The sequence below is a fragment of the Leptonychotes weddellii genome, chromosome 4, assembly GCF_054177405.1.
Source record: "Leptonychotes weddellii isolate Sample4059 chromosome 4, ASM5417740v2, whole genome shotgun sequence".
Lineage (NCBI taxonomy): Eukaryota > Metazoa > Chordata > Mammalia > Carnivora > Phocidae > Leptonychotes > Leptonychotes weddellii.
In genome coordinates, this window is record NC_138372.1 from 28,410,028 (window position 1) to 28,436,639 (window position 26,612).

Consider the following 26,612-nt stretch of genomic DNA (forward strand, 5'->3'; position numbering starts at 1 on the left):
TCCCGGTCTCTCCTCCACCGCGGCGTTTCAGCGGCCGTCCATTTCCGGTGGGGGTGCCGCGCCCAGTAAGGGCCCGGAAGTGGGTCGCGCGAAGATTGCTGGGCGGTTCTTGCCGGAAGTGGAGAGCGGCTGATCGCAGTCGGGAGGTGAGGCGGAACTCTGAGGTGAGGGTACGCGGCCGAGTAGGGACTGGGGTCCACTCCGCGGCCCACCGGCCCCTGGTGTTGTGAATGGCCCTTCCGGCCTTCGCGCGCGTGGCGAGCCCTACTGAAGGGGCCGGAGCGGAGGCCGTGAGGCCGACCCGGGATCCTGGGCGCGGTCTCTTGAGGTGGGGCTAGGGTGACCAACTGAGCCGGACTCCTCTGGGGAGGCCCCTCCGCTGGATTTCGCAGTCCTGGCTGTCAGCCTCGGCGGGGCCTGATTCCTAAGGTGCCCAGACGTAGGCATTCCTAAGGAACCAGCGACACCTTAGAGTCTATCCCCCCCCCATTTCGTCCCCATTGCACGGATGGGTAAATTGATCCCCGGGACGAAGAGGCTGGTCTATGCTCTTATAGCGAGTGAGGAAAATAATTGGAATCAAGACCTCAGTTCCTTAGATCATCAGTTCCAGTTCCTTCCGACGACTATTTCCCAGGAACCTCTCGAGTGATCTTCCAGTCGGTGTCGTCTCGCGGGCGCTGCGGGTTAAAGACCACCCGCTGCGTGTTTTTTTGGTTTTGTTTGGTTTTTTGTTTAATGCAATCTGTTTGGAATGCCTGGGGAGTTTTTCAAAGAGAGTGGGACGGGTCTTTGTATTTGCAGTCAGGTAGCCTCTCATTCCTCCAGGTCCTTTGCTCCTATTCTGAAAGGCTTAGTTAACTTTATTGAAGGTATTGCATACTTCTGGACCTGAAATCAGCTGGTTCAGGTTTGGTCTGGCCCCACTGCTAAGTATCTGTAGCCATAGATGCATTATTTAACTTCCTTGAGCTTTATTTTTCTCAGCTTTTAAGTGGAGATCTCTGCTTACCTCACAGGATTAAATTCAGTGTAACAAATTCTGTTTATTCAGTCAGGCACTGCCATATCCAGGGAATGCAGTTTTGAAACAAAACAAGCCAGACCCTGCCCACATAGAGCTTTTGCAGGGACGTTTAAGAAGTAATTATAGGGCGCCTGGGTGGCTCAGTCATTAAGCGTCTGCCTTCAGCTCAGGTCATGATCCCAGGGTCCTGGGATCGAGGCCCACATCGGGCTCCCTCCTCGGGGGAAAGCCTGCTTCTCCCTCTCTCACTCCCGCTGCTTGTGTTCCTGCTCTCGCTATCTCTGTCTCTGTCAAATAAATAAATAAAAATTTAAAAAAAATAAAAAGAAGTAACTACAAATGTGATGAGTGTTAGGAAAGAACAGGGTACTATGGAAGTATATAACTTGGGGTTCAGGAAAATCCCTTCTGCAGAGCAGAATTTAAGGTGAATTTTGAAGAATAAATAGCAATAAGCTTGATGAAGAGAGGATGAGAACCTTTTAAGGCAGGGGTTAGTATCAGAACTGTGTTAGTTGAAGCTCTTTGTAGGGATCCCTGTTCAAGTGAAAAACAGGACAGCCCAGCACATTCATCATTCACCACTCATTCATTGAGCCCTTAATATGTTTGAGGCACATATTAAATGAGGCATTTGGCCCTGGTGGCTAGGAATACAGTTGTTACCATGGGGGGTGGGGTGGGTCGGGGATGGCTTACCGTCATAATGCACTGTGTGAGCAAAGGGCTATGCAAGAATAGAGGAGGAATACCTGAGCCGGGTATCTGTGCTTTGAGGAGGAAATGGAGGATAAGTCTAGCAGGACTTATTTAGCCATATGGTGAATCTGGAAAAGGGATTTACAGGCAAAGAGTGCAAGGACATGGAGATCTGGACATGTGAAAGATCATGGCTAGTTCAGTGTGACTGAAATTTCAGTAATGCATAGAGACGTGAAGGAAGTGGGAAGTGGTGGGTCAAATATGAAGGACCTTGTAGATCATGCTGAATAATGTGGATCTTAGAAAGCTTGTGAGGATGCTTTGAAGGGTTTTATGTAGGAAAATGATATGGTCAGATTTGTTTTAGAAAGTTTAGTTTGTCAAGGGGCGCCTGGGTGGCTCAGTCGTTAAGCGTCTGCCTTCGGCTCAGGTCATGATCCCAGGGTCCTGGGATCGAGTCCCACATCGGGCTCCCTGCTCAGCAGGAAGCCTGCTTCTCCCGCTCCCACTCCCCCTGCTTGTGTTCCTGCTCTCGCTATCTCTCTCTCTGTCAAATAAATAAATAAAAATCTTTAAATAAAAATAATAATAAAAAAAAGTAAGTTTAGTTTGTCAAGTTGGAAGGGACATGATCATGAAGTAGACCAGTGTTGGGAAGCTTTTGCCACAGTCACGGCTTGACTAAGACAGTGACAGTGGGAAGGAGAGGAGGGATCACATTTGAGCAGTATTTCAAAGATGGAATCCATAGAATTGGAGGCTAATTGTTTATGGACATGAAGAAATAGGAGTAGTCTAGGATGAATGCCTCGCTTTCTGGCTTAGGGAACTGGGTGGTACCATTCGCTAAGGTAAGTAATGTGAGAGGAGAGGGGTAAGTTGGGGAGGTAGAATGGAAAGAAAATGCATTTTGGACATATTTTATTCGAGGTGTTTGCAACACATCCAGGCAAAGGTGTCTGATAAGGTATCCCAGCTAGAGGAAACCAAGAGCAAAGGTGTGGAGGCAGGAAAGGGCTTACATTCAGTGAAGTATTGGAGTTTGCCTGGAGTTTGCAGCAAAAGACCAGACCAGAAAAAGAGGTAGATAGGTGGCTGCCAAGTTGGGAAGGGCTTTTGATGCCTTGTTTGAATGTGTTTGGGTTTTGTTCTGTGGTTGGCAGTTTGCTTATTGTTTGAGTTGTGTTGATCCAGCATAAAGAAATTTCTGTAGGAATTTCCCACCTTTTTCTTCACTAGAAATACTTCATCAATCAGGTGGACATAATTTATGTCTGAGAGGAGTTTAAATAAAATGGTAGCAGTGAAAGTACTTTGTCAAGTACAACCTGTTATGCAAACCAGAAGTGGTGGTATTGTTGTTAGCTGTTTAATTTGTAAAATGCTTGGTTTCCAATTTGAGGAGCAGTCTTTTTTCTCACCCCTTTTCTTGGTTATACATACATACATTGCAATGATTTTTTAACCAGGGACTAAGCCTTTAAAAAGTGACTTCCTCCTTTCAGTTTTCTGTGAAGCATTGTGAGTCAAAGATGCGTTTTACTTAAATGAGCAAATGCAAAGTGTCATTGGAGGTTGAACCCTCTGGTTGGAAATTTAATTCTGAGATTTGAAATCTGAGGATCCTCAAGCTATATCTTACCCAGTCCTGGTGATTATCCCTTTGAATTGTCATCATCAGTTTCTTTTTTTACTTTCTATTAACCTGGCTTTCATACTTAAATTTCACCTTCTCTGCCATAACCAGGCTAATCTTTTAAAAAGAACCATTTTCGTCTTCTTATCCTGACCTGGCTTCATATTCCTAAAGAATCAAATCTAAACCCCATTGTCCAGTTTACAAAATTCTCCACAATCGGACTCTTACCTTAATTTTCATTAGATGATGCAGATTGACATTCTAATTTACAAAGTCCTAAACTACATTAGCATTTTATTTATACCTCTTGCGCTTCCCTTTTGCTCCTTATTATACTAGAACAGGGTTTCTTAGAAACTTTGGCACAATTGACATTGAGGCTGGATGGTTCTTCATTGTGGGGTTGTCCTACCTGTACATTGTAGGTTTTTAGCAGTATCCCTGGCTTCTACCCATCAGATACCAGTAGCACTTGCTCAATTGTGCCTACCAAAAATGTCTCCAGACATTGCCCAATGTCTCCTGGAGGACAGAATTGCCCCTGATTGAGAACCACCATTTTGGAAAGTATCATAACTATGTTGTGCAGTGTCTTATCTCTCCCAACTAAATTTTCTATGGCAGGCTTCATGGCCATGCTTAGTACAATGTATGCACATTTATGATAAGCACTGGGTATCCTGTAGTAAATGAATCATTTTTCATTGAGGCATCAAGAATTATTGTTTATTCAAGGAATTTCTGGGTGGTACTTGAAGGACTTGCCTTTTTGGTTTTCCTCAGAGGATGTGGTCTTGATAGAGTGCCTCTGATTAGGCACTCACTAGAAGAAAGCTTTGGGTTAGTTGACAGTGCAAGTCAGCAGATTTATATATCCCTTGTACTGGATATATAAATTCCTGTTATGCTCATGGTGCCTGCATTTAGACAGCTTGGTTTAGTGAAAAGGGATTACCATTTATTTTAAATTGCTTATAGTTTATGATGTTGGTACTCTGTTTATTTTGATTGATTAAATTGTTAGAGTTGAATCATCTTTAAATTAATGCAACTACAGCATTCACCATGAAACTATTTCTTTTTTGATATGCCATTATGTAAACTTTATAAAAAGAATCAAAACTCTAAAAATATTCCTTAGCTATAATAAAGCTTTGTTTGCCTTGTATTACCAGACCTGCAGTGTTAAACTTTTCCATTTGACTGGAAAATATAGCTGAAATGTTTCATGGAAGGAGTGAGCTTGCTTTTTTTGTTTTTTGGTTTTTTCCTGCAGAGGTCATTTAAAATTCCTATACTTAAGTTTAATTATAGACTTAACAGTCACATATTTTTTCATATCTCTAGCTGTAGCTGAATCATGGCTAGGGACAAACGGCATCCTTGGATCTATCTTTATGCAGCTACACAGCTGAAATCAGCCAATGGACTTTTTCCTTGTACAAGTAAAAGATGCCTGCTGAATGCTCTTATGCAGTTAATCTTCATAACATTCCTTAAATATAAGAGAGAGAGGGGAACCCATGGCCACATAAAGTTGTTTATTTGCCCTGACCATTGAAACAGCTAGTTCCTAAGTCTGACTTCATCTTACACATTCTAACTACCTTTACTCCTGGAATTTCAGATAGGGAACAGAACCGGAGACAGGTGCTGATACTGGATTGGATTCTTTCCCTCCCTAGAAGATAGGCCTTTCTCTTTTAATCTAAACCTTAGATGGCAGTGACTCAGACACTAAATGTCATTGGTTCCCTCAGTGAAACCAAATGCTTGGGGAAGAACAGTGGCTCCTGATTTGGGTTAGATTTGATGGCATCTTTACTGGGGCAAAGTGGTATCTATTCTTTGGTTTCTAGGTTAAAACAACCAATTCATAAATGTCTCCTGTTAGCATGTCTAGGTTTGGCTTTGTGACACACTAGAGCCTAGTGATGAGAACTAGGCTCTGATTCTATATTGTTAGGAGCAGAACTAACTAATGCCTTATAGCTTCCTGGTACCTTAGGAGAGATATCCAAGTGAAGCTGGGTTTTGTTTTAGTTTTAGTATAAAGAAATTATCTAGCTATGTTAAAGAAGGTTTGGATAAATGGGTAAATTGTCCAAAACCCCATCATGTCTAATGTGACAAATATTGTAAATTTTGTGTTCTCGTCAAGTCTTTTTCCACAGTGCATTTAGCTATTCCCCTGTAAGTAGAAGTCTAAGGTTTCTTTTGTTTTTTTGTTTGTTTTTAAAGTAGGCTCCACGGGGCATCTAGGCGGCTCAGTTATTTGGGCGTCTGACTCTTGATTTCGGCTCAGGCCATGATCCCAGGGTTGTGGGATCAAGCCCTACATCGGGTTCCATGTTTGTTTGGCACAGAGTCTGCTTGAGATTCTCTCCCTCTCCCTCTGTCCCTTGCCCCTTGTGCACTTGCTCTCACTCTCAAATAAGTAAATAAATAAAGTAGGCTCCACACCCAGCATGGAGCCCAATACAGGGCTTGAACTCACAACCCTGAGTTCAAGACCTGAGCTGAAATCAAGAGTCAGACGCTTAACCAGCGGAACCACCCAGGCGCCCCAGTAGAAGTCTAAGTTAACATTGCAGGGAACATCTTCTGCCTATAACATTTCCCACATTCGTATTATTTTCTTAGGATGCCATCTCAGGAACAGAATTAAAAAGTCAAGGCCAAATGAAGCATTTTGAAGCAGATCAGTTGGGTTATCATAGTTGCGCTATCATCGTGTACGAGCAGACTTGTATAGCTGCTTTTCAGTTTTACTTAAAGGTATGACTTAGAGGAACAGCAACAGACAAAGTAGAAAATATTTTAAGCACAGCAGCTTCCAATTCAAGTAGACCACTGGCTTAATTGCCTGGTGAGATGAGACAAGAACTTTAGGAGTAAATCCAGTTCCATTTACTTCTGAACAACTTCCTTGAATAGGCGGAAGGAATTGGATTGTTTGAATTGTTGGAATGATGAGACTGTGAAGCAGCTTTGTCAGGAGTCACTAGCCATTTCTGATTTTTCTTGGTTTCAGACCACAAAAAAAATTGCTGGAGAATCAACCTCATAGTTTTCTTTTTGCTCTGCGTGATATCCCTCCAAGAGCTTATCCATTCTCATGACTTTGTGATATTTCTTTGCCGATAACTTGTAAAGTCTCCAGCCTTGATCCTTCCCCAAGCTTTATTTCTAAATACTTGTCCACCTAGAAGCTTCATCTCCTCTTCAGACTCTGCTGATCCCAAACTGACCTCATCTTCTTGCCCTAATACGTGCCAGAAACCTGTTTCTGCCTATAGTGTCATCATTCTCTTAAATCACTGGATTTGCAATTTGAGTCATCTTTGCCTCCCTTCTCTGAGTGCTACAGTACTCAATAGTTAGTACCACACAGTTAGTACTTGTTCTGTGTTTAATGCACACTTGTTTTGTATGACCTCCAGGGGCAGTACCAAGATCAGTGGGTGGAAGTTGCAGGGAAGCAGATTTTGCCTCCATATAAGGAAGAACTTTTAAATACTTTGAACTGTCTGAATGGAATGGGCTGCCTCCAGAAGTCTCTGGTTCTCTACACTGAAGGTGTTTGAACAGCGGTTACCTAATTGCTGAGGATGTTGAAGGGATTGTTCTAGCATCAGATGGTGTTTTACAAGATGATTTCTAGAATCCCTCCTAATCCTGAGAGCCAGTGATTCAAGGGAAGGCAGCTTTGTTTCTCCTGCTAATTCCCTTGGGACAGGAAAACTATTTTACCATTCTTTTATAGTCCCACTTAATTCAGGTGCTGGTCACTTAGTTACCTTAAACTGATTATTTGTAGGTTAATTGATTCTTTTCTTTTGGTTTCTATATCGGGCTAGACACTAAATGTGTTTTATTTTCCTTTGAAATATAAAAAAATTATTTTTTCAGGGGTGCCTGGGTGGCTCAGTTGGTTAAGCGACTGCCTTCGGCTCAGGTCATGATCCTGGAGTCCCAGGATCGAGTCCCACATCGGGCTCCCTGTTCAGCAGGGAGTCTGCTTCTCCCTCTGACCCTCCTCCCCTTGTGCTCTCTCTCTCATTCTCTCTCTCTCTCTCAAATAAATAAATACAATCTTTTTTAAAAAAAATTATATTTTCAGCAGCCCTCTTACTTTACAGCTTGGTGAACAGCAGCATTTCAACCTAACTTAGACCCTAATAGCTTCCTAGTTCAACCTAACCTAGACCTTAGTATCTTCCCCATTCCAAATCGCATTCTGTTTATCAGACAGTATCTGTAAAAATTTTGCTTTCATTATATTATTCCTTTACTCAAAATGCTTAAACAGCTTCACATTTATCACAACATCAGATTCAAATACTGCCTGGCTTTCAGTGCCCTTCATAACCTAGTCTGGCTTGTTTATCCAGCCTTATTTTTCATGATACTTGATGCTCTGTGTGGGTTAACCTACTCACACTTTATGTACATAGCCTTCGTATTCTCTCCTTCTTGCTTCTGATTGCTCTGGAGTGTCTTCCCTTTTTCTTTTACTTTTTCCATCAAGATGCCCCACTTTCCTCCTGACACCAGACTATCTCCAGTCCTCACTGATTTCTTCTCACCTCTCAGAGCATATAGTCATTTATACTGTATCATTCAGAACCATACACATTCTGCAAAGAAAAAGCTCTAGTATATAGGCTGATACTATAACTTCTCCTAATCTGTGTGGAATTAGGACAAGTTTTCTTCCTAATCTCTAATAGAACTTTAAAAAATGTAGTCATCCTTATTTATTCCATTGGCATTTTCATTTGTGTTGGTCTTCCCAATTAGAATGAAAGTTTCTGGAGGGCAGGGGCCATATGTCTTCTGTGTTTTTAGTAGCTGCTAAGTACAGTGCTAAGCACTTTGATTTTATGATCATCTTCTGTGTGCCAGGTTGTTCTAGGTGCTGCGTATTGGGGGGGCTGGGTCGGAGGAGGAGAATGGATAAATTCCCATCCTCCTGGAACCTGTCTTCTAGCACACTGCATGCAGGGATAACATTTTACATTTGAACTGCATTTTAAGGCTCCCAAAATAACTCATCTCCTTCGATCCTTCCATCTCTGTGTGCTAAGTGAGGATCCATTATTAAATGACTGCCCTGTGGTTATACAGTGAATACATGGCAGAGTTGGGACTCAAAGCTTGGTCCCCTGAATCCTAGTTTTTTTCCTTAGACTTCTGTAATTAGAACTGCCTCTCTTTTTGAACGTTTTATGATGAACACTTAGATAGTTGGGAATCTGTACATTCATTTATGGAGGCTTAACACTTGGTTCTTGGCTGTTGTCAGTCAGAAATGACAACAAGATCAGGCAGAGCTGTAGTTTTCTACTCTGGCACTTCTAAATTCTTGTGGAAAAGCCTTATTTTAAACATTTGCCTTCCAAATAGTGTCATCTAGCCTATGAAGAAATATTGGCCTCCATGGAGAAAATTGAAAGCAGAGAAATTAAAAGCTGCTAATAATGTAACTAAAGACACCATGAAGAGGCCTTGAACCCATAGTGTTGTGCTCAGCAAGTAGTAGGGGCTGGATGCTGTGATGAACCACATAGTCATTTAATTGCTTAAAAGTCATGTGGAGTGGTGGAAAGAGCCTCAGACTAGGATTCAGAACATTTGTGCTCGGAGTCTAGGTTCTCTACCCACTGGTTGTTCCGTATCTGGCAGGCTTTTTAACTTCTGTGAGTTTTTTCATTCTAAAGGTGGGGATCAGTATCTTCTTAACAGACCCCATAATATTTTAAGTCTCAAAAGAAGCAACAGGGTGCCTGGGTGGCTCAGTTGGTTAAGCGACTGCCTTCGGCTCAGGTCATGGTCCTGGAGTCCGTGGATCGAGTCCCACATCAGGCTCCCTGCTCAGCGGGGAGTCTGCTTCTCCCTCTGACCCCAACCCCTCTCATGTGCTCTCTCTCATTCTCTCTCTCTCAAATAAATAAATAAAATCTTTAAAAAAAAAAAAAAAGCAACAGATTGATGATGTAAAGCACTTACAACTACAGGGAATATTTTTAATATTATATGACTAATAAGGTTATTTTCTTTACGGTGCTTGGTTTGAAGATCTCTTTATCATTGTGATTTGTGCCCAAGAAGGTAGCATTTATTTGACAGATGGGGATATTTGTAAGATCCTGGGGGAAAAAATCTCCCCAGATTTGCCAGAGAGAAGAGACAGCCAGACTTGTTTTGAGGGGAGAGGGTAAAGGACCCTTATTAGCCTACTATATTTATGGTGCCTACTGCTACTACTGGAATTACAAAGACATGGTTCCTCCCTTAGGGTGGCTAGTTGCCTATTAACTATTAAATAAATGATTCTAAACAATTATATTAAGTGTGTGGTAGAGAGAAGTGCACAATGTTCTGTGTGTGTGTGGTTTTTTTTTTTTTTTAAGATTTTATTTATTTGACAGAGACAGAGATAGCGAGAGCAGGAACACAAGCAGCGGGAGTGGGAGAGGGAGAAGCTGGCTTCCCTCACCCTGCAGGAGGGAGCCTGATGTGGGACTCGATCCTAGGACCCTGGGTTCATGACCCGAGCCGAAGGCAGACGTTTAACAACTGAGCCACCCAGGCGCCCAATAAGTGCACAATGTAATGGGAGCACAAACTGGAAATGCTTCTTGGGGAGGTGGTACCTTAGCTGAGTCTTAAAAGGCAGTAGGAGTTCTAGAGAGGAGGCAGATTGAGAAGGAAAAGCATACCTGGACAAGCTGCCTAGAGAAGGTAACACTTTAGCTGAGTCTTAAAAGGCAAATAGGAGCTAGGAGACAGAACAACAACCAAGCAAAGTAGATAGCATGAAGGGTCAGAAGTGAGAGAAAGCATGATTCTTTCTGGAGAATGCAGGCAGTCCTGGCTTGCTGCAGTGTGTTTAGGAAGGGTGTGGCAAGAGGTAAAACTGGAAGAGAGTAGTAGGAGATGAAGCAGGACTAGATTATGGAAACCCTTATCTGGACTTTACTCTGAATGCCCTGGGAGACTACTGAATGATATTAAGTAAAAAGACTATCATAATTACATTTGCCTTTGAGAAAGATTATGGTGGTAGTATGGAGAATGGATAAACAAGAAGTTGTATTACTGTAATTAGGAGAGACTGGCAAGGAGGTTATTGGAGTAATCTAGGCAAAGTCATGAAGACCTGATTTTTGACAATCAGGATGAAGGCAAGGGGCATCTATTCAGGAGATAAGCAAGATATAGCCTGTGGATTTTGATGACTGACTAGATTTGGGGGAGTAAGGAACAATATAATTTAGTTAACACTTAGGGAGTCCTTGCTGTTTTTCAGCACTGATCCAGTACTGCTACATGCACAGTTGACCCTTGAACAACATGGGGGTCAGGAGTGCTGACCCCCCAGTGCAATTGAAAATCAGCATATAACTTTTGACTCCCCCCAGATTTACTGATAGCATACCTGTTGACTGAAAACCTTAATGATAACATAAATAGTTGATTAACACATATTTTGTATGTTATATATATTATATACTGTATTCTTACAATAAGCTAGAGAAAAGAAAATATTGTTAAGAAAATCAAAGGAGGGGGCACCTGGGTGGCTCAGTTGTTAAGCAGCTGCCTTCAGCTCAGGTCATGATCCCAGGGTCCTGGGATCGAGCCCCGCATCGGGCTCCCTGCTCCATGGGAAGCCTGCTTCTCCCTCTCCCACTCCCCCTGCTTGTGTTCCCTCTCTCGTTGTGTCTCTTTCTGTCAAATAAATAAAATCTTTAAAAAAAAAAAGAAAATCAAAGGAAGAGAAAATACATTTACAGTACTGTACTGTACAAAATTCATATGTAAAAGGATCTGCGCAGTTCAGACCTGTGTTGTTCAAGGGTCAAGTGTATTTCTCCTTTATTCTGACTTCAGCCCTTTGGATTTTGTACTGTTGTCTGCATTATACAAATAAGGAAGCTGAGGCTCAGAAAATTTGATAACACTCATAGTAACAGTGCCAATGAGTACTGTTACTCAAACCCCCAAACTATCTGACTTCTCTAAAGACCATGCTCTTAACCACTATACTTTGTTGCCTCATAGTTCTGGGTTACTAACTTGGTCAATCAGGTGATTGATAGTGCTGGACTTCCGAGACACTGGGGGTGGGAGGTGTGGGAAGACGATGAGTTCTGTTTTGGATACTTCACTTTGAGATGTTTTCTGGACATCCAGGTAGGGATGTCTAGAAGGAAGCTGGATCTAAAATTATAAATTCCAGAAGGATGGCTTGAGCTGGATATGCTGTTCTGGGAGTCATTGGTCTCTAGATGGTTGTTGTGGTGCCACTCTGGAAGCAGGCTGGATGGTACTGTGATAATGCTAGTTGAAGACTTGGGAGTGGACATGACCACCTGAAGAGTGAATATGTGTATGGCGATGGAGAATGAGACAAGGTGTGTCTTTTGATCCCTTCAGTTCTGGATATTCTTTCCTATAGCATCTCACATTTCACCCTGCCTCTACCAAAAACAAAAAACTAAGTACTGTTCTCCTGTTTGGTTAATGGTAGAATGAGATTACCTGTAAATGATAGCTGTATTACCCTTTTACATTCTGTTTAAGTTAAGACAGCAGAACTGTAGCTTGTTTAGCAATGAAAGCTTACAAGTCCCAAGTGAAGTACAGAAAAAAAGGATCTAAAATCTCATGAAGCTTTTAAGATAGGTAAGTGTTCACCAACCCTGGCAGCCATTAGAGACACTTGTACTGTTTTCCATGTTAACAATAGCCTCAGCCTATAGTATCCATTGTATATGAAGGAATGTGTTTTATAACAGAATGGGTGGTATCCTTTTTTTTTTTTTTGATTTTATTTTTAACAGGGTGCCTGGGTGGCTTATTTGGTTAAGCATCTGATTCTTGATTTTGGCTCAGGTTATGATCTCAGGGTCATGAGATCGATCCCTGCATCAGGCTCTGCGCTGGGCATGGAACCTTGGAACCTGCTTGGGATTCTCTCTCTCCCTCTGCCTCCTGCCCCCCCCCCCACGTGGGAACACATCCTCTCTCTCTTAAAAAAAAAAAAAAATGAAGGGAAAAAAAGATTTTATTTTTAAGTAATCTCTGCATCCAACATGGGGCTCGAATTCACAACCCTGAGATCAAGAGTTATACGCTCCACTGACTGAGTCAGCCAGGTGCCCCTGGAATGGGTGGTATTTATTAATGGAAGATAGCTTGGGAGTTTACTGAATTCTGGCCTTTTCCCCTGGGATTTATAGACTGTGGTGGATTATATGTGAATCTGTCCCTGGACGGTATCCAGAACAGTCAGTAATTTGGGTACTCAGGTGATGGTGGCATAACGTAAGGGAGAATATATATATTGGTTGCTTCTAGTCTATTTCATTTGTGAGAAGAGCAGAGACTTGGAGACTTCTGTTACTTCTCCAGGCCAGGGAATGAAAAGGTTTATTTGGTTCACATTTTCACTTTTTTCTCTGATTCTCTTTTAAATGACATTCTTGGGGTGCCTGGCTGACTCAGTCAGAAGAGCATGTGACTCTTGATCCTCAGGGTTGTGAGTTTGAGCCCCACATTGGGTGTAGAGATTACTTAAATAAGTCAAAACAAAACATTCTTGAGATGTCAGGATATGTGGAAGTATGGGAAACATGCTGGCAGTATAAAGAAATAAGTGATTCTTAAAATAATAGTGTTTAAAAATGTAGAAATTGATATTTTATACTTTCTTTAATAAAATCAAAAGTATTTAAACTAGTTAAGTTTTTTCGTGGATATTCGAATGTAGCATTAAATTTTTCTTTTTACTATCCTTATTTAAAAATGTAAATTTTATCTCCTCTAATGTTGCTGTATTAAGGTCAGTCTTAAAGAGTTGAAAGCCTGTTCAGATGTCATGGCAGTGAAAGATACTGTTAACAGATAAATTTTTTTCTATGATAAAAACAAAAAACAAACAAGAACATTCTCTGGCAAGTCACTAGGCCCAAAGAGACCAAAGCCTATACACAGAAAAGAATGGACAGGGATTATATTGTCTTCCTTGGGGCACCTGGGTGACTCAGTCAGTTAAACGTCTGCCTTCGGCTCAGGTCATGATCTCGGGGGTTCTGGGATCAAGCCCCATGTCGGGCTCCCTGCTCACCAGAGTCTGCTGCTTCTTCTCCCTCTGCTCCTTCCTCCCCACCCCCTCTCATGCTCTCTTTCTCTCTCTCTCAAATAAATAAATAAAATCTTTTTAAAAATTAAAAACTATATATATTGTCTTCCTTACTTTGTCTTGCAAGCTGTCTCCTCTGCTGGGAGGACAGTGTGGTTGAGATCTTCTGAAATGTCGTCTTTGAGGAAATTGTAATTGCTATGGTCATTTTAGGCAGTTTCAAGGGTGTTGAGCTCATTTAGCTTCAGTTACCTGAACTAATTAATGTTTTGAAGTGGAATCTCTCCCAAGCCAAGGCTTTGACTGAACTTTCACTGACTTATTTTTATGATATCACTTATCACCTCAAACATTTCATGTGGGTGTGTCTTGAAAACATTTAATGATTATTTATGTGTATAGTATGGGCAACTTTCAGAACAGTTGCCCCTCTGGAGTTTTGGGATGCTATGCTTCAGGTTCATTAACTTCATAAATAAAACACCTTCTACTTGCCAAGTAGTGGTCTAGATGGTAGAGTATAATAGGGAACAAGCCAGAGAAGTTCCTTTCTCTGGTAGAGCTTAATTTCTTTAGGATTTAGACATTGAGTGAGACTAATTTCAGATAAATTAGTACTTGTGAAAGATCTGAAAAAAGCTCTTCTGGATGTGTCTGTCTTCCTACTGCAAGTCCAGATCATACCATCCTCATTTGTGAAGCCTGGCTCAATGGCAGCATGTCCATACTATCCTTACCTGATTCTTTCAGCTGATATGCTCTTCTTCCTGAAATTCTGTTACTCTATCTGCAACATTCTTATATCACCTTAACATTTTTTTTCTATTTGTTTGTAGTTGTTAGTGTACATGTCAAGTACCCACTATTAGACTGTAAATTATTGAGGGCAGAATAAATATCCTACTCATCTTGGTTTGGGGCATTCCATATGTTGGCAGCAGGATGTTGTAGGAAAAAACACTGAACTTAGAGCTAGAAGACTTAAATTTGAGTGCTGGCTTTCCTATTAATTAGCTGTGTGACTGTAGGCAAGTCATTTAACTTCACTGTAATTAAGTTTCCTCTCTCTACAGGGTGTAGTAATTAACCTTCCATTCCTGAATAGTTGTTGGGAGGCACAAACTGAGATAATATATGTGACTGTACTTTATAAATTCTATATTAAATTTATAAATTCTATATATTAAATATTCGGGCACAAATATTTCGTGGTGTCATAGAAATATTTAGTAAGTATTCGAATGAGTTAACGTTTGCTTTCAGTGAACACCTTTTTCGGGGTAGCTCCCTTGTTTAATGAAGTCTTTATGATTTTGCAAATATGTTAGTCTATTTTTCATCTTGTTTTATTATTAACTTCTTCTGTTCTTCAGATTTAGCATCCTCCTCACCCCACAAGTATTGTGTCTTTTTTCCTTAGGTGCTATGTACTATTAAAACAACAAGTGACATATGATCTCTTTCAGCAGGTGGTACATTATGGCTGACATGCAAAATCTGGTAGAAAGATTGGAGAGGGCAGTGGGCCGCCTGGAGGCAGTATCCCATGCCTCTGACATGCACTGTCATGGAGACAGTGCTCCGAAAGGTAAGCAGTATACAGTGCAGCAGAATACTTGGAATGAAGACACAGCGTCTTGGCCTGAAAGCTTTCTATCAACAGTGTATTCTCTCCTTTGGAGTTAACTTCCCAAAATGCTTAATAATCTAAGTTCATCGCCTGTGAACAGATAAGGGAGGAAGTGACTTATGCAGGGAGGCCTGTGGTTATTTTAACGTAAGAACTTCCTGCTTGTGTGATACTTCCTGTTCTTTCTTTAGCAAAACCACTCTAGTGTAAGTTGAGTGACAAGTGATATTAAAATTTCCTCTGTCCAAATGATTGGCAAATTAGCCTGTTTTGCATATGCACCAAATTAATCATACAATGTTAGAGCTAAAAGGGAGCTCAGGGGATCTTTTTTTTTTTTTTTTTTTTTAATTTTCATTTTATAGATAAAGAAAATTAAGCTCAGAGAGGAAAAGGAACTTAGGGTCACACAGTCAGTTAGTGGTGGTCCTGGACTCATGTTCCAGTATTCTGTTTACTGTATTACTTTGCCTCTCCACTTTCATGTGGAAGTGCTTTTTAACAAATCATCTTTCTGGTGCATGACTGATTCTTTGTGGTATGTCTGTCTTTAGCAGGAGCAGCTCCATATGTGCAAGCATTTGACTCACTGCTTGCCGGTCCTGTGGCAGAGTACCTGAAGATCAGTAAAGAGATTGGGGGAGATGTGCAGAAACATGTAAGGATGTTTGCCCCTTTTTCCCTCTTTTAAGGACTGGTGGCTGTCTTCAAATCCTACTCCTTGGTTTAAGAGCCCCTTGAGAGGCTCCTGGCTCCTTCTCTTTTACCTTCATTGAGGAGCTCACTCCAGGCACTGGAACAGCTCCTCAGATTTTTCCAGGCCCTCTGCTTTTATCACATTTTCTGCGTGGGCTTCTTTTACACTGATAACTTGCTTGGTGCATAAAATATGGCTTGGGGGGTGCCTGGGTGACTCAGTCAGTTGATTTCGGCTCAGGTCATGATCTCAGGGTCGTGGGATCGAGCCCTGCATTAGGCTCCATGCTCAGTGAGGAGCTTCTTGAGAGTCTTTCTCCCCCTCCTCCCCTCGCCCCACATGTGTACAATAAATAAATAAGATCTGTTAAAAAAATAAAATAAAATATGGCTTGGTTCATCTTTATAGTGAGAACGTTCTACCATTCTGATCCCAACATGTTATATAACCAAGCCTAGGGTAGCTTATTCAAAGGAGTCATAGTCATGACTTCGCATTTATAAAACTATGCATGATAGTTATTAGTTATGCTAACGTGAGTTATTTTCACAGTTAGTTCACAGCGAGAATGTGAAGTAGGCAATGACAGGTGCCTCTCCACCCACCTCGCTTCATGTGCTGCCACCTCCATCGTCACCACCCCCACACTCAGATATATATTCTGAATCTCTCTTTGGGACCCAAAATCTTTCTGCTAGTCTTCCGAGTGCTCCTCTGTAAGCAATAACCATGTTTAGGATCTTCCTGACCCTTCAGCAAGACTGGTTGCTTGATCTTTGGAAGATTACTATTTTGAGCCTTTCATGTACCATCTGTTGGCAGTGGTGTAGCTCTACTGAGTAGGACTGGGACTTAGATACAAGAGTGAGGTTTGCATTTTTACTTTATACAGTGTAACATTTGCAAAGATTTAAAAACATGTATCACTTGTATGTTCTAAAAACGCAAATCTAGAAAAAATAGGTTATCTTATTTGAATTTTTGTATTTAGATAGTGCTTATAGCCTCATGTTTCTTAAACTCTTTTGACCATGACTATAAGTAAGAAATATGTATTTGTATGGGACGCCTGGGTGTCTCGGTTTAGCGTCTGCCTTCGGCTCAGGTCATGATCCCGGGGTCCTGGGATCAAGTCCCACATCAGGCTCCCTGCTCCACGGGGAACCTTCTTCTCCCTCTGCCTGCCGCTCCCCCTGCTTGTGTTCTCTCTCTCTCTCTGACAAGTAAATAAATAAAATCTTTAAAAAAAAATTAAAAATAGAAATAAAAAAAGAAATATGTATTTGTAACTGGTCATAAGTTTCACTAAGCGGTGGTTCTCATACTTGTACTGCGCTTTTTTTTTTTTTTTAAATCTGAATGGGTTATGACCCAGCGTTTTAGAAATAGCTTTAACCTAAAGGAGTAAATACCTTGAGAATTTAGGCATAAATTTGGCCTTTGCCTTTCCTTCTGCCTCAGAAGTTTTTGAGAAAAGAGCCCTTTTGGTGGTGAGAGACAGGAGGGATTTTTCAGTGCGCTTCATACCGCACCGCATGTACATTGGCTAACTGATTTCATCTAAGGCTCACCCTGATTATCCTCATTTCCTGGATATGTATCCCTGATGAGTTCCAGCAGGAACAGTGCTATATGCAATTCTGTTGTCACTCCCTGGAATCCAGAGTACCTGAGGAAAGCAACAGGACGTGCCTGGGTTGCTACCAGAGTACATGAAAGTGGAGGTTTCCGGTTATTCTTCTCAGGACCCTCTGCAGTTGTAATGTGTCACTGATTCTTCTTTCTGGCAGGCGGAAATGGTCCACACAGGTCTGAAGTTGGAGCGAGCTCTCTTGGTTACAGCCTCTCAGTGTCAGCAGCCCGCAGGCGTAAGTTCACTGCTAGTTGGTCTCCTTGTGGTTTGATGCTCAAAGTTGAGAAGTTTCTGCTAAGTATCCTAACATGCTAAAATAGATTTTCCAGGCTCATGTATGTTCACACCAAGTCCCAGAAGTAGTCAGACTTAAAGTGCATGAGAATGTGCCATTGAGTATTTATTGGACTCTACTGGGTTTGTTTTTTTTTCCTGTCATTTTACTTAGGACCGTAGTTTACTCCTGGACCTTGCTTTTTCCTTCAGTAGACAACCTTTTTTAACCTCTCGGCTGAGGCCAAATTCATCATATTGTCCCCTAAGCCGTTTGGGTCATAGAGAGTGGTACTCTTGCTTCACTGTGACTGGGCTTTAGTAATGCTGCTGTGGAGATCCTAAAACCCCTAAAGTATTGCTTCTCCCCTCATCCTTCTGTGGTTGGGAGCTCCCTTTAAGTTTACTCCTGCCTCAAAATTTTATGCTGCCAAGGTATGAAAATCAGTTAGAAAAAATGTAGATTTTTCTCAGAGCCAAAGATCTTACTTTCATTCTATTTGTTCTTTCTGCATCTGACTTTCCTAGGCAGAGGGTTAATAAAATAAGGCTTTCTGTTAATGCTCTATTAAAACCCCTGGACCCTCAGCATGCCTAAATAATGTAAAAATAGTATAAGATAATGTTAAATATATTAGACTAATTCTTAATCTGTCTTGAATGGTTAACGTATTTTGTCTAAACCTTTTCTCCAAACTCACACTTTTCCCAACAGATCAGGCAGCTGAGACACTGTTAATATTTCCCATGCTTTAGACTAAGTGTTGATAAACTACAGTCTCCAGGCCAAATCTGGCCTGCCATCTCTTTTGTAAATGAAAGATTTTTGGAACACAGCCATACGCATTCTTTCAACTATTGTCTATTGGTGCTTTATGTAGTGTATAATGGCAGAGTTGAGAAATTGCAGCAGAGACCATATGTCCTGCAGAGACTGAAATATTTACTGTGTGGCTCTTTAGAGAAAGTTTACCGACTCCTGCTTTAGACTGTTTTCATGCTAAGATCTGAGAATTGAGATGTTCAGGAAACTGAGCTGGAAGGATAAATCTGAAAGGATAAAACATGGAAACACAAGATTCATCCATTTTGCTAAGCTGCCTGTTCAAATGCCAAGCCCCCTAATTGCATTTGATTCAGCAGATCTCTGCTCAGCAGCTGCTGTATGGCTAGCAATGTATTGAGGACTATAAGGATTATAAAAGAGGGTTGAGACAAAGCCCTTGTCTTTGAAAAATTAATGAGAAATATTGAAAAACATACTCACATGGGTCCATTAATAGTTGTGCTGACGTGTGATAAGGTGCCGGAATTGGTTATGCGGACAGTAGCTGCTATAAGAGGCCAGTGTGGCTGGTGCTGGAGGGCTGTTCCTCATGAAGCCTGAGGAACATTTGGATAGATGGAAAAAGAAGAGACCATCATGAGTAAAGGCTCGGAAATGAGCTAGTATCTCTTATAAGTGGGACAGAAAAGAGACAAGTGTCTGAAATGGTAGAATTTTGTGGTGTAGCTGGAGTATGGGTCCTGATCCTGAAGAACCACCAAATCTAGCCTGAGGAGAGTGAGATGATGAGCAATATTTTAGCCATATGAATCTGTGCAGGATGAATACAAAGTTTGAGTGTTCATTATAGGCCATGAAGAATTCTTGCCTGCAGAATCAGAGTTGACCAACACATAAAGCTTTTGCAGAAAGACTAACCTGAATCTTTTCCTGCATCTTTCCCTAGAATAAGCTTTCTGATTTGTTGGCACCCATCTCAGAGCAGATCCAAGAAGTGGTAACCTTCCGGGAGAAGAACCGAGGCAGCAAGTTGTTCAATCACTTGTCAGCTGTCAGCGAAAGTATCCAGGCCCTGGGTTGGGTGGCTATGGTGAGCAGTGCAGCTTTCATGGGAGGGAAGGGATGGAATGAAAGCAGTAAGGAGATACGGCTGGAGAAGCTCTGAGTCACTGACAGCTTCTCTTTCTGTAGGCTCCCAAGCCTGGTCCCTATGTGAAAGAAATGAATGATGCTGCCATGTTTTATACAAACCGAGTCCTCAAGGAGTACAAAGATGTGTAAGTCCAGCCTTTTCTCAAGGGGTCAGGGACAAGCCAGCTGGTTACTTGCTGGAGTAGCACTTTGGGGTTAAGGCTGTTGTGTTGGTTCTGTACCCCAGGGCTGCTTTCTGGAAAGTTTGACAGATACTGGCTCACAGAAGCTGCATTTGCAAGCAGGAAGTGTTTCTGCTTTCACTTCTGCTTTTTCTCTAGGGTTTGTAGAGCCCCTTTTAGTCTTCTAATCCTTTCAGGTTTAGGAAGTTTTGCTGGGGGTAAAATGGACGAATGCCCTTTATTTTTTTTTAAGATTTTATTTATTTATTTGTCAGAGAGGGAGCACAAGCAGGGGGGAGGGGCAAAGGGAGTAGCAGGCTCCCCGCTGAGCAGGGAAGCCTGATGCGGGGCTCGATCCCAGGACCCTGGGATCCTGACCTGAGCCGAAGGCAGACGCTTAACTGACTGAGCCACCCAGGCGTCCTAGCGAATGCCCTTCAATTTGCCTGTTTAGAAAAGGTGGATTTTGTTCCTTTGTTGAGAATTTCTAACTGGCCCTATAACAAAAGGTTCAGTAAGATTTACAAGGAAGTTTACTAGGTAAAGTGAGAGGAGGGCTGTTTTGGCAAAGCACAGGTATCAAGTAAGAGGCTTGGGGGGTCATTGTATGTCTAACCACATATGTTCACCAGTCCTAACAGACTTCTCCATTGTTAGTTTTGAGCTGGAGTAACTGCAGGCAGCTATCACTCATCTGCATAATTACCCAAACCCTTCGTTTCTTCCATCAATCATTTGTTGAGTAACTACTCTGAAGGAGTAGCCTTCATGTGTGTGAAATAGTTTCAGAACACCAGGTACTTCCTTGATCTTTCCAGCAACCTGGAGTTAAGCGTTGCAGTGTTTTGATTTACCCCACCATTAAACTCCACACTTTACAGTTGAGCAAATTAGGTCTTATGCTAAATAGCCAGAAAGTTTTCTAGCTAATATATAAGAAGAGGGGAGACTTGAACTATAGTGCAGTGCTCTTTCTATAATCTAATGATGATTATTTCCTCCAGGGAAGTTTTAAATTTTTGGTGGGAGGGGCACATTTTGACATAAGGCACTGTGCTATAAGGCAGTTGAGTTTCTTGAAGTCCTGGAGTTCCACAGTGATGCCCGAGGAACCTTCTCTCCACCACAGCTTCATGCACAGAATGTCTGCTTTCGTTAGTTTTGTATATTATGTTCTGCCCAAGGTCTACTTAGAAAAAACGGTTTTGCTATACTTAAAAAAGTTTGAGGAATACTGCTATACTAGATAGGAAGAGATATGATCAGCAGTCCCTATCCTAATGGACTTTAGTCTAATTAGGGTAATAGAATAGGTTAAAAAAGAATAGTAAAGCTCGGTTATTTTTTTTAAAGATTTTATTTATTTGATAGGGAGAGCACAGACGGAGGGTGAGAGGGAGAAGCAGACTCCCTGCTGAGCAGAGAGCCTGATGTGGGGCTCGATTCCAGGACCCTGAGATCATGACCTGAGCCAAAGGCAGACGCTTAACCAACTGAGCCACGCAGGCGCCCCATAAAGCTCAGTTATGATAGAAAAGCTGCCATAGAGCAGAGCCACGCCACAGCCAGGAGAATACCAGCTCACAGATAGGAGGGGTTTTGGAATCACTATTGTAATGTACCCTGGCCATCTGTGATGAGTTCTTCTTTAATTCTCCCAGCGATAAGAAGCATGTGGATTGGGTCAAAGCTTACTTGAGTATATGGACGGAGCTACAGGCTTACATTAAGGATTTCCATACCACCGGACTGGCCTGGAGCAAAACGGTTAGTGAGTCTTCCTCCCTCCCTCTATCCCTTCAGGATGGGGTCCATAAGTTTCTTAGACTTTGTTGCTACCAAGGTCCAAGAAGGAATGCTAGTCTTTTCAGTGGAGAGTAGAAAGAAAAAGGGGAGAGGAAAAAAAGGGAAAAAAGAAAAGAGTACAGAAAGCAAGGATCAGAGAAATACTCAGTTATATTTGGTTTCAGTACACATGGGTCAGAGACTGTGGTTGGGCTAGAGGGCAGCCAGAAGAATGAGTTACATTATCCCAACCCTCCGGAAGCTTAAAAACAAAAATCCTAAGTCACATCACCAAGCTAAATGCTATACTAAAGATATAGACTACAAAGTAAAAGGGAGTGTGAGTCTCACCGGAAGAGAGAGTATTTTGAACAGGTGTACTCTGATCTGAGACTTTTTTCAAGTATAGAACAGTGAGAAGTGGGAGAAATGGGGATGCTAGCAAACAGCATAGCTTAAACAGAGTACGTGTAACATGTAGAGTAAATGTAGAGATTGGTCATCTCTGGCTTCAGTAAGGAGAGAGTCAGATTTTTGGGAGAAAAGGCTGGAAAGGAGGGTTGATTATGACTTTTAGACTTAATAATAGGTGATAAGTACCTATCATAGGTATTTGAGCAAGAGAGTGATAATGATCAGACTTGTCCTTAAGGGAGTCTCAGTTTATAGGTTAGGGATAAGGGCTCGTGCTCAGACTGTGGAAGTGCTCTCATGGTGCTAGGGGCTGGTACAGAAGAACTTGCAGAAGCTATAACCAAGATAATGGAAAGATTTGACGGAATTGAGGGGGTTGGAAGACTCCAGAAAATTGAACAGTCGGGCTTGGATGGCAACGTCTTTTACTTAAATAGAAACAAGGGAGTGATTGTACAGTCTTGGCCTTGTTGAGGCTGAGGTACTGGTGACACACTAAGTTGATGTACAGAGCTGGCTTAGAGCTGGAATTAAGTAGAGGCCCAAGGAACGATGGGAAAGTTGAAAAGTGGAGCTGGGTTGGATCCTTGGGAAAGGGTAAGAGGGAATAAAGCCAAGTTGAGTGTGGATAGGGAGCATGAATCAAAACATCAAGGGCTACAGTGGGTACCCCATGTCCATGAATACATGTAGACCCTATTGGGAAGGGTACAGAGGGGAAGAGAGGATGGCTGTGTCACCTGCCTTTATTATTCCAGGGGCCTGTGGCAAAAGAACTGAGTGGATTGCCATCTGGACCCTCTGCTGGATCAGGTCCTCCTCCTCCCCCACCAGGCCCACCTCCCCCACCAGTCCCCACCAGTTCAGGCTCAGATGAGTCTGCTTCCCGCTCAGCACTGTTCGCGCAGATTAATCAGGGAGAGAGAATCACACATGGTAAGTGAATATTTTGGCAAGAAGAGTTGGTACAGTGAGTTGTTTGGGCCAGATCTTACCAGCTAGAGACGTGACGATCTATAAACCATAACCCTGGTTTGTGTATGGGAGATTTCATTTGGGGTCACTGTCCTTCAGGTTGCCCAAAGGGACCTCAAAGCTGGCTTAAATGGAAACTGAGGGAACCCTTCTGCCCCATAGGAAAGTTATTTAATATTAAGTGGCATATATATAGAGTACCCTGTTGTACCAAGGCATGGTGCTGGCAGTTTACCCTAGAGCCTTTTTGGTGTTACCACACGGTCTCTTTGGGAAGTCATTGTGTGTGTGTGTGTCGGGGGGGAGGAGGTGGTTAACTACCTCAGAGGATGTTTATTAGTCATGGAAATTTTGCATAAGATTTACCAATGTTGGTACAGAAGAAGTAGACACCCTATACACAGGTAGAAGACTAAATTACACAGCCCTCTTCTAGGAATCTGCCTATAAAAATATCTAAAATAAAGAACAAGTATTATATAGTATTTTTTGTAGTAGCTAAAAATGGTATAACAACCTAGATATCCAGCAGTAAGAGAAATGGTTAACTGTGGTATGGCCTCCTAATGAGATATTATGCAGCCATTTAGTCTTTTTCTACAGTGAACCATGCAGTGTTGAAGAAGAAATCCAGTATTTATACCACAGCCACAAAGAGTGGTGGAGCTGAAAGGGCCAGTCAGTATTGGTTATTTAGATTGGGGCATATTCAAAAGCAAGAAGTCTATCAGCCCGCAGCAGGTGATTATGGAATCTTTTCCTTAAAAAGAAAGAAAAAAGACATTTTTAGAAACTGTAGGTTAACATGAGAAAATTTTTAAGTGTTAACTGGTTAAACCAAACTTGTTAACAGTGTGTATGATTATAACCAAATACAAAACTTCTATCAGTAGGAAAACATGTGGAATGAGATTTCAAATGCAAACACTGAGTAGGGGACATGGTAGGTCAGCTGTGGGTGAGGTTTCTTTCCTTTTACCAAATTTTCTTTACTATCATGTATTACTTTTTCTTCTGTTGCTTTAAAAACTGTACATATTTTGTGAATATATATTTGGTATGTGTCTTTCAGGATCTTTTTCTGTGCATTCACATACCCATTCCTTTCATACACATTCCATGTTTTGTTTTGGTTTTTAATGGAACTGTATATTTGAACCATGGGGTAGAAGGGAAATTCTAAAAGCATTTCTCCAAAACTGCTTGTGAGAGAACATCTCAAAGGCCTTGGCTTTTGGCTTCAAAGTTTTTGTTAAAACTGAGAGCAGAAGTTGGTAATTGCCTCAGCCCAAAGCCGTGGTATGAGGGTCAGGCACAAGGTAGCTGTTGTTCCTACAGCCCTGAAACATGTATCTGATGACATGAAGACTCACAAGAACCCTGCCCTGAAGGCTCAGAGTGGCCCAGTACGAAGTGGCCCCAAACCATTCTCTGCACCTAAACCAGGAGTCAGTCCATCCCCCAAACCAACCACAAAGAAGGAGCCGGCTGTACTTGAACTGGAGGGCAAGAAGTGGCGAGTGGTGAGTTAAAAATGCCAGGACTCGGGAAGCAAGAAGTGGGGACAGGATTTAAACGGAGCACAGCCAAATGAGTGCAGGGTTCTGGCTTAAGATTACAAGAACAAAAGTTTGGGACAGCTTGTTTTCGGGGCTAGTGTGTATTAGTGATGAGATTCCTGAAAGGGGTATCTCTTTAACAGGAAAATCAGGAGAACGTTCCCAACCTGGTGATTGATGACACAGAGCTGAAACAGGTGGCTTACATATACAAGTGTGTCAACACGACATTGCAAATCAAGGGCAAAATAAACTCCATTACAGTAGGTGAGTTTTTGTCATTGTCCTAGAGTCTGAGAGGGCTGGAACCATACCTACCCTATTCCTAAAGATTCTTAAATTTATTACAGTAGCTTCCTTTAAAGTTATACTGTTGATGGGGCGCCTGGGTGGCTCAGTTAAGTGTCCAACTCTTGATCTCAGCTCAGGTCTTGATCTCGGGGTCGTGAGTTCAAGCCTCGTGAAAAAGTTATACTGTTGATCTGCTCCCTTTCTTCTAGATAACTGTAAGAAACTCGGTCTGGTGTTCGATGACGTGGTGGGCATTGTGGAGATAATCAATAGTAGGGATGTCAAAGTTCAGGTAACTTGATATCTTGGCTCCTTCCTTTGGTCCCTGAGGAATTAATTGAAAGACATGGCTGGCCCACAGATGTTGCTGTGGTGGGAATTTGATTCTACTGAGTCTGTAAGCTGAGCTGCTTTGGTGGCAGAAAAGGAGTTGGCTCTTAGAGTGAGCCCTTTCCAGCACCCATTCCCAACCCACCTCTAGTATCCACTATCTGCTGTGTACCTGTGAGCTTTTCATGTAGTTGTTGAATCACATGAAACAGGGAAAGCTTTTTCCTGAAATTTACTGTTGCTTTCCTCGGCCATTGGGACTCAGCTTCTTGGTTTCCTCTGCAGGTAATGGGTAAAGTGCCAACCATTTCCATCAATAAAACAGATGGCTGCCACGTTTACCTGAGCAAGAATTCCCTGGATTGCGAGATAGTCAGTGCCAAATCTTCTGAGATGAATGTCCTCATTCCTACAGAAGGCGGTGACTTTGTAAGTTCCTTGATCTTGGTGGTATGATCTAAAAACAGGAGGGACTGAAGATTTCTTGCATTGGAGAAAGCTAGTTCATGGCCATTCTGCACCGAGTGGGTCCATCCTAGCAGTACACAGCTCAAACACCCGTGAGTGTGAGATAGTCTCTTGAAGTGGCTTTCCTTTCTTAGGTTGAGCAGACGCTCAGCGTAGTAACAAGGAATGGGATTGAGTCCTAGCCCCCTATAGGACTGGCGCCATGCAGCCATATACGTCCTTACCTGCGCCTCCCAGGTCTGTCTGTCCAAGATTGCTGATCCAGGAACAGTAGGAAACAGACTCACACCTCTGCCTCTCTGGCCCTGGGGCCTTTCCTTATTCCTCCACCGCAGGGCTCCTTTGTTATGTCAGTGGCAGGGGAGGGAGGTGGTACGACATGTGCTGCCAGTTACATAGCCAGGCTGCTACACCTGGTCTCGCTCTCAGACATTCTACTTGCTCCAGGAGTTTAGCGGAAGCAATCGTTGGGAGAAAAGTGTAAGATTTAACCCCAGTTTATTTTGTAGCTTGGACTGAAATGTGGTTTTTTTATTTGCAGAATGAATTCCCAGTCCCTGAGCAGTTCAAGACCCTGTGGAATGGGCAGAAGTTGGTCACCACAGTGACAGAAATTGCTGGATAAGCAAAGTGCCACTGGGTTCTTTGCCCTCTCCCTCACACCATGGGATAAATCTCTATCAAGACGGTTCTTTTCTAGATTTCCTCTACCTGTCTGCTCTTAAACTGCTTCTCTGCCTTGAGAAGCACAGCTACCTGCCTTCACTGAAATATACCTCAGGCTGAGATTTGGGGCGGGAGAGCAGGTCAGTTGATCTGCAGGAAGGTGCGGCTTTTCCCTATTGGCTCAACCACACCGCCAGTCCATTCTTAAGGAGCCGCACACCAGGACTGGTGTGTTTAAGCTTTCAGCCTTTGGGGGCTATTTGACCAACA

At 42.2% G+C, this 26,612-nt stretch overlaps 1 protein-coding gene across 8 annotated transcripts; it reads left to right on the forward strand.

Moving 5' to 3' along the window:
- On the forward strand, positions 1–26,362 carry CAP1 (cyclase associated actin cytoskeleton regulatory protein 1). 8 transcript variants are annotated; one of them, XM_031032603.2, is made up of 13 exons: positions 1–146; positions 14,991–15,109; positions 15,706–15,809; positions 17,639–17,716; positions 19,488–19,631; positions 19,733–19,818; positions 21,516–21,621; positions 22,812–22,989; positions 24,367–24,551; positions 24,731–24,854; positions 25,088–25,170; positions 25,494–25,637; positions 26,218–26,362. In XM_031032603.2, the coding sequence occupies exons 2-13, from the start codon at positions 15,001–15,003 to the stop codon at positions 26,299–26,301; spliced, it is 1,425 nt and encodes a 474-aa protein (XP_030888463.1). In that variant the 5' UTR covers positions 1–146; positions 14,991–15,000; the 3' UTR covers positions 26,302–26,362. The 8 variants fall into 8 exon arrangements, with proteins under 8 accessions (XP_030888463.1, XP_081674314.1, XP_030888462.1 ...); XM_081818188.1 differs by having other exon boundaries at positions 15,709–15,809; XM_031032602.2 differs by having other exon boundaries at positions 8–146; positions 14,988–15,109.
- The last annotated feature ends 250 nt before the right edge of the window (positions 26,363–26,612 follow it).

Excerpts from the sequence above, each read along its gene's own strand:
- CAP1 (XM_031032603.2), top strand. The coding sequence starts at position 15,001 with ATGGCTGACATGCAAAATCTGGTAGAAAGATTGGAGAGGGCAGTGGGC. Across the intron at positions 19,819-21,515 it reads CTCAAGGAGTACAAAGATGT|CGATAAGAAGCATGTGGATT; the intron begins GTAAGTCCAGCC and ends TAATTCTCCCAG. Across the intron at positions 25,171-25,493 it reads GTAGGGATGTCAAAGTTCAG|GTAATGGGTAAAGTGCCAAC; the intron begins GTAACTTGATAT and ends TTTCCTCTGCAG.